We start from the raw sequence: 13,982 nt of genomic DNA on the forward strand, positions 1-13,982 counted from the left end.
CTAACCCAGAATGTTTCAATATACATGTATGGCCTATACAATAATATAACTGTATCCTTTTTGAAATTCCATATCTAAACTTCCTGTAGGTGATTAACAGGAAGTAAGGTAAACATATTTTTTTTTTTACAAAACAGATATACATACTACAGAATATTATATACTTATATGTATGTTTCACAATTAAATGAGTGAGCATTCACAAGTTTTTACACTAAATATATATTGTACACACAGTATCAGATAATATGCTAGAGGGGAAAATGTCCTAGACCATTAATACATTTTGAACAGGAGATATAATCTACGCAAACAGCAACTAACTGTACAAGCATAATTGTTAATCTTATAAAAAAAATATCCAACAAAAAAGTACATGAATAGTGACCGACACAGTTATTATAAATAAGAACTCACCTCAAACAGTAACATGTATAGATGTATGATAGCAGCAGCACGGTGTGCTTCAGAGCAATGAACTAAGATCGTCACTAATTCGGGATCATTTACCGAAAATGAATTACAAGCTTCCAACAGATATTCCACTTTACTATTAATCTATAAACATACATGAAAATAAAACTTAATAACTGAACATAATTTTCTTATTATAGCAATTAATCAACATAATTTATTATTTTCATTACCTACAGGCTTCACATACTATATGTGAAAAAATATAGTACACCTGATTATCATTCAGCTTTAATAAACCTATCAGTGTCCTGCAAATAGTTTTAATAATGTTAAAATAAAACAATAATAACACCGATAACATAATTTTTGTTTCTTAACATGCGATACATGAATTTAATCTGTTTTTTATGCAGAAAACGAATAGGAACTCAAAATCTTTACCACCCACTATTTTTTAAAAATCGTTAAATTTTAATTAAAGGATTTTTTTTCATTTTTCAACGTATAGTTAAGATTTTAAGCTCCTATATTGTATTTTGTTAGCTCATTTTTTATTGTTTAACTTTGCTAACATAATTTGTAAGCTATAAATAAACAATACTAGACAGAGAATTTAATCATATCATAGTCACATATTATGACATCATATCTAATACTGAAAAGTGAGCCTTCACGGACAAGATTAATCATGTCTGTGCAGGTCAAACATGTAGCTGAAAACACAGCTGTGTTGATTGTATTAAGCACTGGATTTAGGAATGAATTAATTTTGTTCAGTCATATTGCCATCTTAAGTTTGTTAACAGTGCAGTGTCATAATGCCTCGAAATTGTGTAAATGATGTGGATGCCTTTTGTGTACATGGTTTTGAGTTTACTGTAAAAGATAATAAAAAAAACATTACACCTTTAATTAAAAAAGCACATCATTTGTACTTTCAGTCTAAAACTGGTGATCAGGATAAGACGTGGGCTCCTCATATAGTATGCACTAATTGTTCTGTATATTTAAGAGAATGGCTGAATGGTACATAGAGGACTTTTGTCATTTGGTGTACCTATAGTTTGGCGTGAACCAAAGGATCATGTAACCGACTGTTGCTTTTGTTTAATAAGTGTCTGAAATTTCTAAAAAATCTAAACATAATGTAAAATATCTTTCATTGCAATCTGCAATCAGACATGTACCTCGCAGTGAAATTATTCCAGTTCCTGAGCCACCTATGAATGTATGTTTTGAAAGCAGCGATGAAGAACCAGGCAGTACTGAAGAAGACAACAATGATTTTGATTTAGAATTGTCTTCCAATAAGTCACATCTTATATCACAAGGTGAATTAAATGACTCAGTTAGGAATTTAAATTTATCAAAGAATCAAGCTGAACTGTTAGGATCAAGATTGCAAGGTTGGAATTTACTTCAAAAAAATACAAAAATTTTGGGCTTTCAAAGCCGACAAAAAGAACTTTCTCAGTACTTCATTGATGAAAATTGCACAAATATTAATGAGCTTCTGTTGCACTTAGGACAAGTTCATAAACCTGAGGACTGGCACCTTTTCACAGATTTGTCCAAGTATATTTTAAAAACGGTTCTACTACACAATGGTAACAAATATCCTTCAATAGCAATCACTTACAGTATTAATTTGAAAGGGACATACAATGTGATGAAAACCGTAAAATGTAAAATGTGGGAAAAATTTGAGACATTAAAAATTTTTTTTTGTCTATCAGTGTAATTACAGTATTAATATAGGGCTTTAAGGTGGATAAAATAATGTTAAGATTGAAATATTGCCATTTAATGCTTCTTTTCAAACATACGGTAAAAGTAAAATATTCTTAAAATTCTATATTTAAAAAATACAAAAGGAGTTGCATCCTGTTTGAAGTAGTACATTGCAATTCCCTTGCGACCTTATAATTAAAAACATGGAACATCTCAGAATATAGTAATCTGGAAGACAAAGGGTTGCAAGTGAAATATAATGTTAACAGCAGAAGTCACATCTCCATCATCTAAGTTAACACCAGATATTACGTTTGCAAATATGAATGTAGTTTGCCCTATGAATATATGGTTAGAATTTATTAACGTTTGTTAATCAAGCTGTGAATAACATTTAAAACAAAATTCAGAAATGTTACATTAACAGGTAATAGAATATTATATATTGAATGAAATATAATACTTTCAAGTATTATATATATACACATACATAATAAGTATTATATGAAATATAATATGTATGTTATGAAATATAATATATGTTAACATATATTTCAATAAGCAAAATTGGATGGCTGTTTTAATGAAACAAAATACAAATGAAGGTAAGATAGCTGTAATTTTAAAAAATTAAGTGTTATTTATAAACAAACTGATGATAGAAGTAACTCAAAAGAAAATTAATCAATAAAATAAATGGATCAATTACATGAAAATAGTTTCCTTGTACTTTACTACTTAGGCTATTTGATTGATTTAGACAATATATAAATATATATGCAAAATACATAAACAATATTTGTCTATCTTTAAATACTACCAAAACATTAATAAAACAATGTCCTATAGAATTCTCTTATGACTGGATGAGGCCTACAGTAATTATTGAACAATCCAGTGTATGGATGCACACAAAATTTGAAATTGTAGTTACTTTTTTAGTTCACAAAAAAAATCCACTTGCAGGAGTGTAAACAGATCAAAGACAAGCTTTCAATTAAACATCAGCAGCAGAAATAAAGCTATAAATATAAAATTAAATAAAATAATAATTTTAATTATAATGGATAAGAAATGATTACCTTACTAGCCAACGCATTCAAAAGTTTGTATGAAAACGTTTCACCGTTTCTTCTTGAAATAGTGTTGAGCAAAGAACAAACATGGTAGACAGTATCAGGAAGCTTTTCAAGCATGTTTAGACATACGGGAAGAGCATCTTCAGTGAATTTATCGAGTTCTTCTTTCTTTATCGGCTCAATAGCGACTTCATCTTCCTACATTAAAAGAAACTAATTAATACATGCAATCTCTATATAATACTCTATAGCTAAGAACCTTGTGATCAGAGCAACTGAGTTGATGGAACTGGTTTAAAGTATGACATAAAGAATAGAAAACAATGGAAAACAGCATGAAACCTATCGAATGACTGATGACAAAAATCTTCTACACGAATGTTTACAACAGTATTAATAAATACAAATAAGTTCTCAAGTCAGCTGGTATGATCTCATAAATACTATTAGCTGTTATAAAACCCTAAGCAGCATAGATAAAGAGTAATAAGCCAAAAATTAGGGGTATGGCACACAATTCCTTCCTCCACATTAGTCAATACATATAATCATATAAAAATCGATGCATTAGCTAGATAGAAGTGTGTATAACAAAATTAATAAACTTTCACCACAAACTACTTGTTATAAATTTGTTAGCAACAGAGACAAAGAAAATGGCACAGAATGTAGCATGATCTAATTGATCACTAAATATTCCATTATAAAAGGAAAAATATTATATTAGTGAAAAACAACATAAAAGGAAAAATATTTTATATTAGTTAATTAAAAAAAAAATTATGCGTAGGTCATAACCAAGATATTTAAACTCCTGACTACAGATAAAACTAACTGGATCAAAGGAAGTCCCAACTTTTATCTTCCTTCCCCTTCCTTTTGCCTTGGATGAGTACTATGGGATTTGGATTAGCTATCACCCTGATTCAAACTGTGATACCACACTGGTACCTTGAAGCAGCCAGCAGGGTAGTCGCTTGTTTATTGGAGGGGGCCTAATTTTTTATTCCTGTTGAAATGCCCAAGGACTGCATAAAAAAAGCCACCTTGTAGCTGAGGTATCAAGTGAATAAAGCTGGAACTTCCATTTTCTCATAAATCTATAAAATATACAAGCCTTAATATAAAATTAACTTTAAACTTCTGTTTTTAAGAGAGCACTTGCTTAGTTGAAGTAAAAAGAATCAACTAGCTTTCAAAATGATACAAAACTGATATTATAACCAAGATAAAATAATTGTCCAATAAGGAAGAAAATTTGGTGTGAAGAGATTTAACTTCTGGATTTAACAAATTAATTTATAGATATAATACATTATATGAACTGTCTCTCACTGTGTCTCTCTCTCTCTCTTTCTCTCTTTGTCTCTGTGTGTGTATGTCTGTGTGCATACACGCATGCAATATTAATCAAGAATATTAAAGTATTTTATAATACACATGAAAGACCCATTAATATATTTACATACAAAATTTTAAGGAAAGTATGTATTACTTTTCAATTATTTTGTTAATTTAATAAAAAAAATGAAAAATTGTTTTCTTTTTTGAAATTTCCATTTTCTAGTTTTTGAAATGTGGATTTCTTTAGAAATCCATTTATACATAATTATTAAAATACACATTTCAAAATTAGGATAAAAAAGTATATATTTTTAACATTACATAATACAAAGTACATTTCTATTACTCAAAAAAATGTTATATAAACCATCTGATTAAAAGTTAAGTGTGGTTTCTTGGAAATGGACTATGAAATTATCATAGAGAACATAAAATTTAATGCTAATCTGTTTTATGATAATTAACTTTTATTATTAAAGGTTTTATACAGGTAAATTTTGAAAAGGGCCTGTTTTCAAGCTCTGATTATGAAGACCTTACTTTGGCCAATTACTCATGAAATCCATAACCAAGATTCTAAAATCTGAACCATTCTTTCCTATTGTTTTTAATGGATCTACCAAATCTCAAATTACAAACTGTTACACTTTTCTATTTTTTATGATATGCTAGTAATTCCACAATATCTCATAAAGATCGAACAGTTTTCATTTCAAATTTAGCATTATAAATTAAAGTTACCTTATGAGCAGATTTTTTTTAACAGGTTTGTTTTTATTTCTGTAGGCAATTGATCTGGTGGAGGAGGGCTCAACATAACCAGATTCCTTTCTGACAAAAGTAAACAGATTCCTCAGAGATTGGTCATCAAAAATGTCTGCCAACACTAGACCCTGAGTCATAATTCATAGACCATTATTAGATTTAATCACATCTGCTTTGTAGACTTATTGTGCATACATTCATGCAGTTTTTTCTGTGTATCTTGTAGAAAAATAAATTTCTCATGTGGGTAAAATATCTACATGTTGTTTTGATAGTTGTGGTATCCAACAGTTTAGCAAATAGAAGCACTGCATCAGGAATTATAAACCAATTTTATATTTTAAAATTTAGGTTCTAGTTGCATTCAAATAATGGAATTTCTACTCATTAACTAACCTGTTCAAATGTAAGTCAGCTGCATTGCTTGACAACAGAACATTTTCAAGGATAATTACACAACATTCCATTTAGTTATTCTGGCCACATTTCATTAAATTTCAGTACAAAGATCTTTTTATAGGGATGGAATTTAAGATTAGTGAGTGAAATTTTCATAACAGTTAGATCTGGCAAAACCAAAGCACACATTTTTCAGGCTGAAGAATTAGGAAAAATTTTAAATGTACTGTCTTACAACCACCACATTTTCTGGTGCCCGAACACTCTTTGGTTTTCCAGGTGTTTTTCATTTTAAGGCTGAACCTGTTGCCTAAAAATGTTCAATCCATAGCAACATGACTTTTTTCTCTGGGACAGCATCTTGGCAGTTAAGCTCAAAATGCATTCAAAAAGCTCTCCACTAGCTATCACAGATTAATTCATTGTTTAAGATGAATGATTCAACAAAAGAGGATGCAATGAATCCTAGCCCCGATGGAAAGTAAAACAGCAAGGCATATGATATTACAGCCGCCTCCCCATCTCACCAGTGCTGGAGCAGTGACCAAACAAAATATAGGATATTTTACTGTCATACCTTGTACAATATAGCAATGAAAACCTAAATTAAACACAAAATCATTTAATTATTTTATTACTATTAATTTCATAGTTTTATAAATAAAAACTTTTTTTCCAATAAATATTTCATAAAATGTTTCTACATTCTATCTTTATAGCTAAAAGCTACTGAATTTTTTTATCTTAATAATGAATTAGAATATTGATTAAATTGTACAGAGGTGGAAATCAAACTTCACACACCCACAATAAAGAAATCAAATCTATTATTTCACTAACATGCAATACTTATCATGCAAACCATAGCAATATAATTTATTAATTTTAAAAGGCACATGCAATAGCAAAAATAAAAACAGAATATAACGTTTAATATAAGTACCAAATTTATTTATTGAATTTACTATTAATATTAAAATGACTGACATCTTCAGCAAGTTGAAAACTATTTTTATTTTTTTTTTTTAATTATTCTCCAATAGAAACACATTATTCTATGATTATATTTTCTAGTAATGCACTGGATGATACATTTTTTAATGTGACATTTAACTCAAAATAGCAATCAACACCATTTATATGAGAATTGGATAAAAACGGATTCATATTTATTGCAGAAAATAAAAAAAAATTAACCATATAAATTCTAACTTTTAATCAAATAGTCAAATTTGGCTAGATATTTAAAGATCTGAAAATAACATACTTTAGGAGGAGTTACCTCTATCTAATGGTATTATATAGTTATGAGCAGAAAATGCATTTGAACAAACTTAATAATTACAAAATACTAAATAAAAACAGTGTGTGTGTATATATATGTGTGTGTGTGTGTGTGTGTGTGTGTGTATGTGTGTGTGTGAGTTAATTACAAACAAAACAGGACCAGGTGTTTTCTTTCAAATGATTTATTGAGAGATTTTTTAATACATTTTTTATGTAATTTTTAAGATGAAAAAGCATAAATTTAGTTTCAAACATAAATATCTACATCTTCGGCACAAGACAGAAGCTTCACCTTAGTGACCTAGAATGCTGAAGTGATCTTAACACTCAACATGACCTTAAAAATCCTAATTTTTTTAATACACTGAGTGCTTAACAAAATCTACATAAAAAGAATAAGTTATAGAAAGTTCCCATTGGTCAGCAACTGATAAAATTTCATGCAATCTAACCCAAGCTACTGATAAGGCACATTTATCCCTTCAGTTTTATCATGCAAGGAGATATATCTTAGGTTTGTATAGCCTGTATGACTGGTATTTTTCCTTTGTTGTTTATTAAAAGAGAAAAATTTTCCTTTTGTTTTGGTATTGAGACTCTAAGTAGTTCTTTAATTCTTATATTTAGAACAGTTTAAAATTTATTACTTGTTCATAATTAATTATAAAATTGTTTCAAAAACAACTAAAGAACAAAATGTAAAAGCTATAAATTATAAGAAAAGAAATATATGTTATTGTTACAACTAGATAACTAATTTCATGTAGGTAAAAGTTCTACAGCAAATAATACAGTTCAGGAATTTATCAAACTAGGAGAAAACACTCATGATTAGCTTAAAGCACAAAAGAGTAACAAAAAAGTAATATTAACTATCAAGAGTTGATAGTCCTGATAGTACCAAGCTCACAACTAAAACACAGCAATGTGGTGATCAGCACATTGTTGATAAGCTCTGAATTGTTTGCCAGCACTTTACACAAGTCTTTAGTGTCTAGCTGTGCATACTGTTTCCAGTTCTTAAAACATGTTTTTTTTTTTATGTGGAACTATCAACCAGCAATAATTTTTCCTGTTTCAGAGATTTAGAATCTTTTATTATACTTTATTGATTAATCTGTATTTTTTAGTTTCAGTTTTTACACATACATTTAAATTTTTATGTACAAATTAAAATCATTTTTGTGTATAAAAGAATAGACGTGAAATTTTTTTTAATTTTTACTGAACCACACTTTTCCCTTTTTGTTCTTGTTTATTGCTTATTACAACAAACATACTTCTAATTTTAAAAATAACTGTTTAAATTATCGATTTGCTGATAATAAAAAGTTGATTTATTTTCTATTCATTTGTAAAATCATTTAGAGTACCTGACATAAATCCCCTTAATATTTTTTTAATTTTCCAGAAAGCTTATGTAAAATCAAAATGTGCACGTCTTTAACAAACTGTAAAAAGTTAATACAAGAAATATAAAAGCAAACTGATAAAATGTACTTCCAAAACACTGATCTGTGACTCAGTGTAATTTATTGTGAAAGTTCATTCACGGATAGTTTTTTAAAATCCCTAAAAATATGTAATAGAAGAAATATTATTTTAATAGATATTAAAATGACTTTACATGAACTTAAAAAAAAAAAACAATATATTTCACAGCATTTGTGAAAGTATTATATTAATTGGCAGGTTAAGTAGCAGCATAGAAGCAAAGAAGTTTGTTTAACAAGATGAAATTATATATACAAGAAATTAGAAATGATTTTAATTTTACACCCAGCATTTCACAACAAAATGAGGAAAAAGAATTTACTTGAAAAACCATGTTGAAAAACGACTTCAAATATATTTCAAGAAATTTTAAAATAGGTTAACTATTTTACACCAAACTTTTTTCACACTGACATAAAGTAGAAGATTTGAACATTAAAGTAATAGGTCTAAAATGAGTAACCATAATTTTTAGATAAGAAATTTACTAAAACATACAAAATAAAATAGCCCAATGCTACAAAGGTATAAATAAATTAAAAAATTCCTGAAAAAAATTATTTCAAAAACTAAATAAACATCATTATGTTAATACTGTCCCTTTGGAAGTTAAATTAATAGAGACTTCAAATAATCTTGATACCTTCCAAAAGAAAAAAGTAAAAAAAAAATCGGTTTCTTTATTGATGAAATATTTCCTTATAATCCATTTTAGTAAATTGATGAATTCCTTTATTACTTTTGTCACAGAAGTTTTAGTATTAAGTGAAATATTGTAACTGGGAAACAATACACAAATTTATGATGGCAAGTTACAATTAGCCTTATTACTCGGAAACTTCTGAATGCTTAGCTTAACCTCAGTTATGTAGTCTATTCACCAATAAGATGTAATATTTTAATAAACCATACTTATTGGTAATAGGTCTTTACAGCAGTATTACATCACCACTATCATGTTCCTTTTAATATTTGGCTATTCGTCAGACTTAGGTCACAAAAATTTAAACATTTTTATTTCCACATGTCATCAGTATGTGCTAACTGACTGATGGGGCATATAAAATGTGACAATATCTCATACACAAACTCCGGAATGATAAAATTTCTACTTACTTTGGTGCTGAATATCATTATGGTCCTTTCTAAATTATCTAGAGGAAGATATATATACAGGGTCATTCACGGGAACCGGATGTTTTTAAAATAATCATAAAAAATTGAATATTTACTTTAAAAAAAGTTTTATCGGTACTGAAATACTTGTTAAATCAAAGCATTTGTTACTTACTCATGAACGAAAAATTATGTCCGGCAAGTGATGTCCATTTTGGGCAATACATTGTTGTAGCCTTTCACGGTAACTGACCTCAATTCTTTGCAGCATGTCTACATCAATCTGGGTGACGTGATGACGAATTGCGATCTTTAGGTCCTCCAATGTACGCGGTTCATTGCCGTACACACGTGAATTCAGAAACCCCCACAGAAAAAAATCACAACTACTCAAGTCGAGGGACCGAGGGGGCCAAGGAATGTCACCGAATCTGGAAATGATCCATCCCGGAAACAAGTTACGGAGAACAGCCATCGTTGCCCTCGCTGTAGCTCCATTCTGCTGGAATAACACATTTTGAAAATCGATTCCCCGGTTTCGTAACTCAGGGATGAAAAACGTATTCAACATCGCAATGTAACGATCAGCTGTTACAGTTACGGCAGCGTCATTTTCTTCAAAAAAAACATGGTCCAATAACACCGACCTTTCCTACTGCACACCAGACAGTCACCTTTGGGCTATGAAGTGGTCTCTCGTGAAGCTGATGTGGGTTTCTTTCTGCCCAATACCGGCAATTCTGTTCGTTGACGAAGCCATTCAGATGAAAACGGGCTTCGTCACTCATTAACAATAACAAATTTTCATTTTCTTCAAAAACGGTAAGCATTTGTCTACAAAATTGTAATCGCTGCGTGAAATCTTGCTCGTTTAACTGCTGCACGACGGCTATCTTGTAAGGATGGAAATGCAGGTCTGTATGCAGAATTCGTCTTACCGTACTTGTGCTCATTTGAAGCGCTGCTGAATGCCTTTGAATAGAGCGGCGTGGGCTTCTGACAATGGCTTCCCTTACTCGTTCGATGTTCTCCGGAGTGCTAGCAGTTCGTCAGGGACCCGGTGGTTTTTTCTTCAATATTGAACCACTTGTTCGAAGGTTGTTTACCCATCACAATATTGTGTTACGAGAAGGGACACTTGCATTACGATGGATATTAAATTGACGGCGGAAATCTGACTGAACAGCAGTTACGGATTCGTCATTTCGCACAAAACTGTCATACGCGTACAGGCGTTGGTCTAGCGTCCACGGCTCCATCTCAACAACTAAAATGTAAATGCTATGAACAAAGGAAACAGACACCAGCCACGTGCCCCTCCCACCACGAACGCCCGAGTACAACCCACTTCAAAAACATCTGGTCCCCGTGAATGACCCTGTGTGTGTGTGTGTGTATATATCACTGGTGACAGTGAGTTTTCATTTCTGAGTGAACCGATTTCAGTTAAAAATAAAATCACATTGGCCAACAACACTATGAGATAGCAATATGAAAACATCAACAAAGCAAAAGCAAAATGTTTCTATATTGTGCTGTCACAACATATGTGGTTCAGCAAGTTTGTCAACTTTAATGTAAGAAACCTTACCTTATCATTAATAAAATCTGTACTACAGATTCGTTATTTCCCCCTCCCCAATATTATTTATAATTTTTTTAACTACATTTAGATCCATAATTTTGCTATATGAAGGATAAAATTCTTTCATTGCTAAATGCAATAAGATGTAAAAAAATAACCAGTAATTTAACAAAATTAAGAATCTTTTATTGATAGTTATTGTGATATCTATACTATATTAATTGATAATATAATTATGTTTTTACAACAGTTTTAATTTAAAATTAAAATAAAAATAAACAATAAAAATTTTCACAATTCCAAAATAAATTTGGTGAGCAATTAAAACAAAATTCACATCACTTTTTTATGGATAAAAGTTTGATATTTTGCTTTAAAAAAGGAAATAAACCAGTAACAAGTTTAGTGGTAATCCAGCATACAATCGGAAATTTTAATAAAACTATCTCTATACAAAATGAATTGAGAATAGTTTAATAAAAACTTAAAGGGCATAATACTACAGTAGTAGTTTAACAAAATGTTGACTGAAAAATAAGTTCATTCAAGTCTTCAGAATATTCCCATTTAAAATATAAAATCTATATAAACTTATAATAAAAAACAACGTGAAATTATAACAGAACTTCAACTGATAAAACAAAAAAGCATGCACATATTTCATAACAATCATCATGATTACTAACATGAAATTCAAAAAGAGCAGAATAACAAACAAACCTATCTGACTACTGTTTCAAACCAGAACCTAGTTTCTATAACTTCCAAACATATACAGAATGAAAAACAAACATTTGCTACGGACAGACGACTCTTCGCTATTACCCAAGAGTCTTAGTTGTAAAATAAATATCCTATCAGGTTTTTTGGGATACTGCAGAATTATTTATACTTGAAGGTGCTAAGTGTTAAATTATAACATTCCATCATGAAAGCCCTTACTACTGAAGCTGTAGACTCCCAGTAAATGATTACTCCTACTCTGTACACTATAAAACATAGGACACTTGCATCTAAAAATATTATTCTTACACCATTATGTGCTCAGACAAGTTCTTCCGAAGAAATACATGCACGAATACATAAAATCAAGAATAGTTTACCATTGCATTCAATGAAACAGATATTTTTCAAACAAATCTAAAAGTTATAAGTTTGTTTGAGACTCAGCCTAACAACACCCAGTAATTTCAGACATCATTACATCCCAACACCATAATTATACACTAACTATATAAATATATAGACTGATAACATTAATACTGAAGCTTGTACTGTATTATAATAAAGATATTATATATGTGCACAGACTGAAAGAGTTTAATATGACAAAAAAAAAATTTGTACCAATTTATTCTGTATGAGGCTTATAACATTATGCTTCCACCTGAATGAACATAATTAAAAATAGAATTTACTTAGGACTAAAGAAACCAACCGTACATTTAAATTACAAGTGTGAAACTGCAGACTCACTTCAAGTATATACTAACAAACAAGATTTAAAACTTGATGATACCTACCGACTCCACAGTCATTTTCATACAGAGATCAAGGAGAAAATTTTTCAAAACAAGCAAAATGTTACAGCAGAAAAGCAAACAAAACAATGATCATGGTACAGCAAGTGAAAAAGATGAAGATGAAAACAACAATAGTATACTGGTCAACCAGGAAATTGAAACAACCACTGTAAAGTCATTATGCTGCATGACAGTATAATAAAATGTTCCCATGACATGAAGGTGTGTGATAATTTTCATATAAGAAAAAACTGAGAACAAAGTTATAATACTTTACTGGCATTGGTTATTTATTCTTATATAGTGGAAAAACAATGATACATGACAAAAGTTGCCTAAGATTTCTTTTTTGTAGTGGGGGTAATTTATGATGATGGCTCAACTGTAAAATTATCATTATATATTAAAATAAACCAAAAGGTTTAAACAATCTAAGAATTATAACAAATTCTTTTTTAAAAAAAATCCTTTTTCAGCTCCCCAACCTCCAAAATCACCTTCCACAAATTTTTTTTTTGATTTTTCTATTTTACTATGTTAAATGGTAGAAACTAAAAATAAATTCTACTGCAAAATGTACAACCAAAAAAAGGTTACCCAAGATTTATTTTCTGTGGGTGGGGGTGAATTACGATGAAATGTTATTGTAACATTATTAAAATTTTAAATAAACAAAAAAAAATTAAAAAGTTTTTATCCTAAAAAAATACCCCCCTCCTGAAGATACTGACCCCAAAATCTTAACAACAAATTGCCCCATATATAAACGAGTCTCTACAAAATTTCATCAAAATCAGTTAATTCAGTCAAAAATTATTAAATTTCAAACACACATAAATGCGTATGTAAATATATATGAACATTACCTACTTTTTTTTTGTTTTTTTTTTTTTGGGGGGGGGGGTCCCTGCTTTTTCTTGATGAAACATCAAGAAATGAAAAAAAACCATACTCCATTTTCTGAATAATTACCATGCTTTCCTTCTTGCACCATAACTCTAAAATTATGATGCCAGTAAAGTAAAAATTATTGTCAATAACAAATCTGGCCATTCAAAGTAATTAATTGTAGTGGTAAAACTATCAAATTTGTTCACACCTAATAAAAATGATAAAATATCTGATAAAATCTGATTAACCTTAAACTTCAGGGTGGATAATGTCACAATAAAAAAAGAATAACTTGCATTGAGGACCATTGGGGACTTTCTCATTAATACTGTCAAATATAATGTTACCAAG

General features: G+C 29.7%; 1 protein-coding gene across 7 annotated transcripts in view; it reads right to left on the reverse strand.

Moving 5' to 3' along the window:
* The window catches only part of HUWE1 (HECT, UBA and WWE domain containing E3 ubiquitin protein ligase 1), a 299,081-nt gene that overhangs the window by 175,895 nt on the left and 109,204 nt on the right, over positions 1 to 13,982 (reverse strand). For all 7 annotated transcript variants that reach the window (XM_075363006.1, XM_075363009.1, XM_075363005.1 and 4 more), the window contains 2 exons: positions 3,231 to 3,425; positions 418 to 558 (listed from right to left, as the gene is read on the reverse strand). In XM_075363006.1, coding sequence (XP_075219121.1) covers positions 418 to 558; positions 3,231 to 3,425 — 336 coding nt within the window. The remainder of the gene's footprint in view (positions 1 to 417; positions 559 to 3,230; positions 3,426 to 13,982) is intronic.

The sequence above is a fragment of the Lycorma delicatula genome, chromosome 4 (genome assembly GCF_047948215.1).
Source record: "Lycorma delicatula isolate Av1 chromosome 4, ASM4794821v1, whole genome shotgun sequence".
Classification (NCBI taxonomy): Eukaryota; Metazoa; Arthropoda; class Insecta; order Hemiptera; family Fulgoridae; genus Lycorma; species Lycorma delicatula.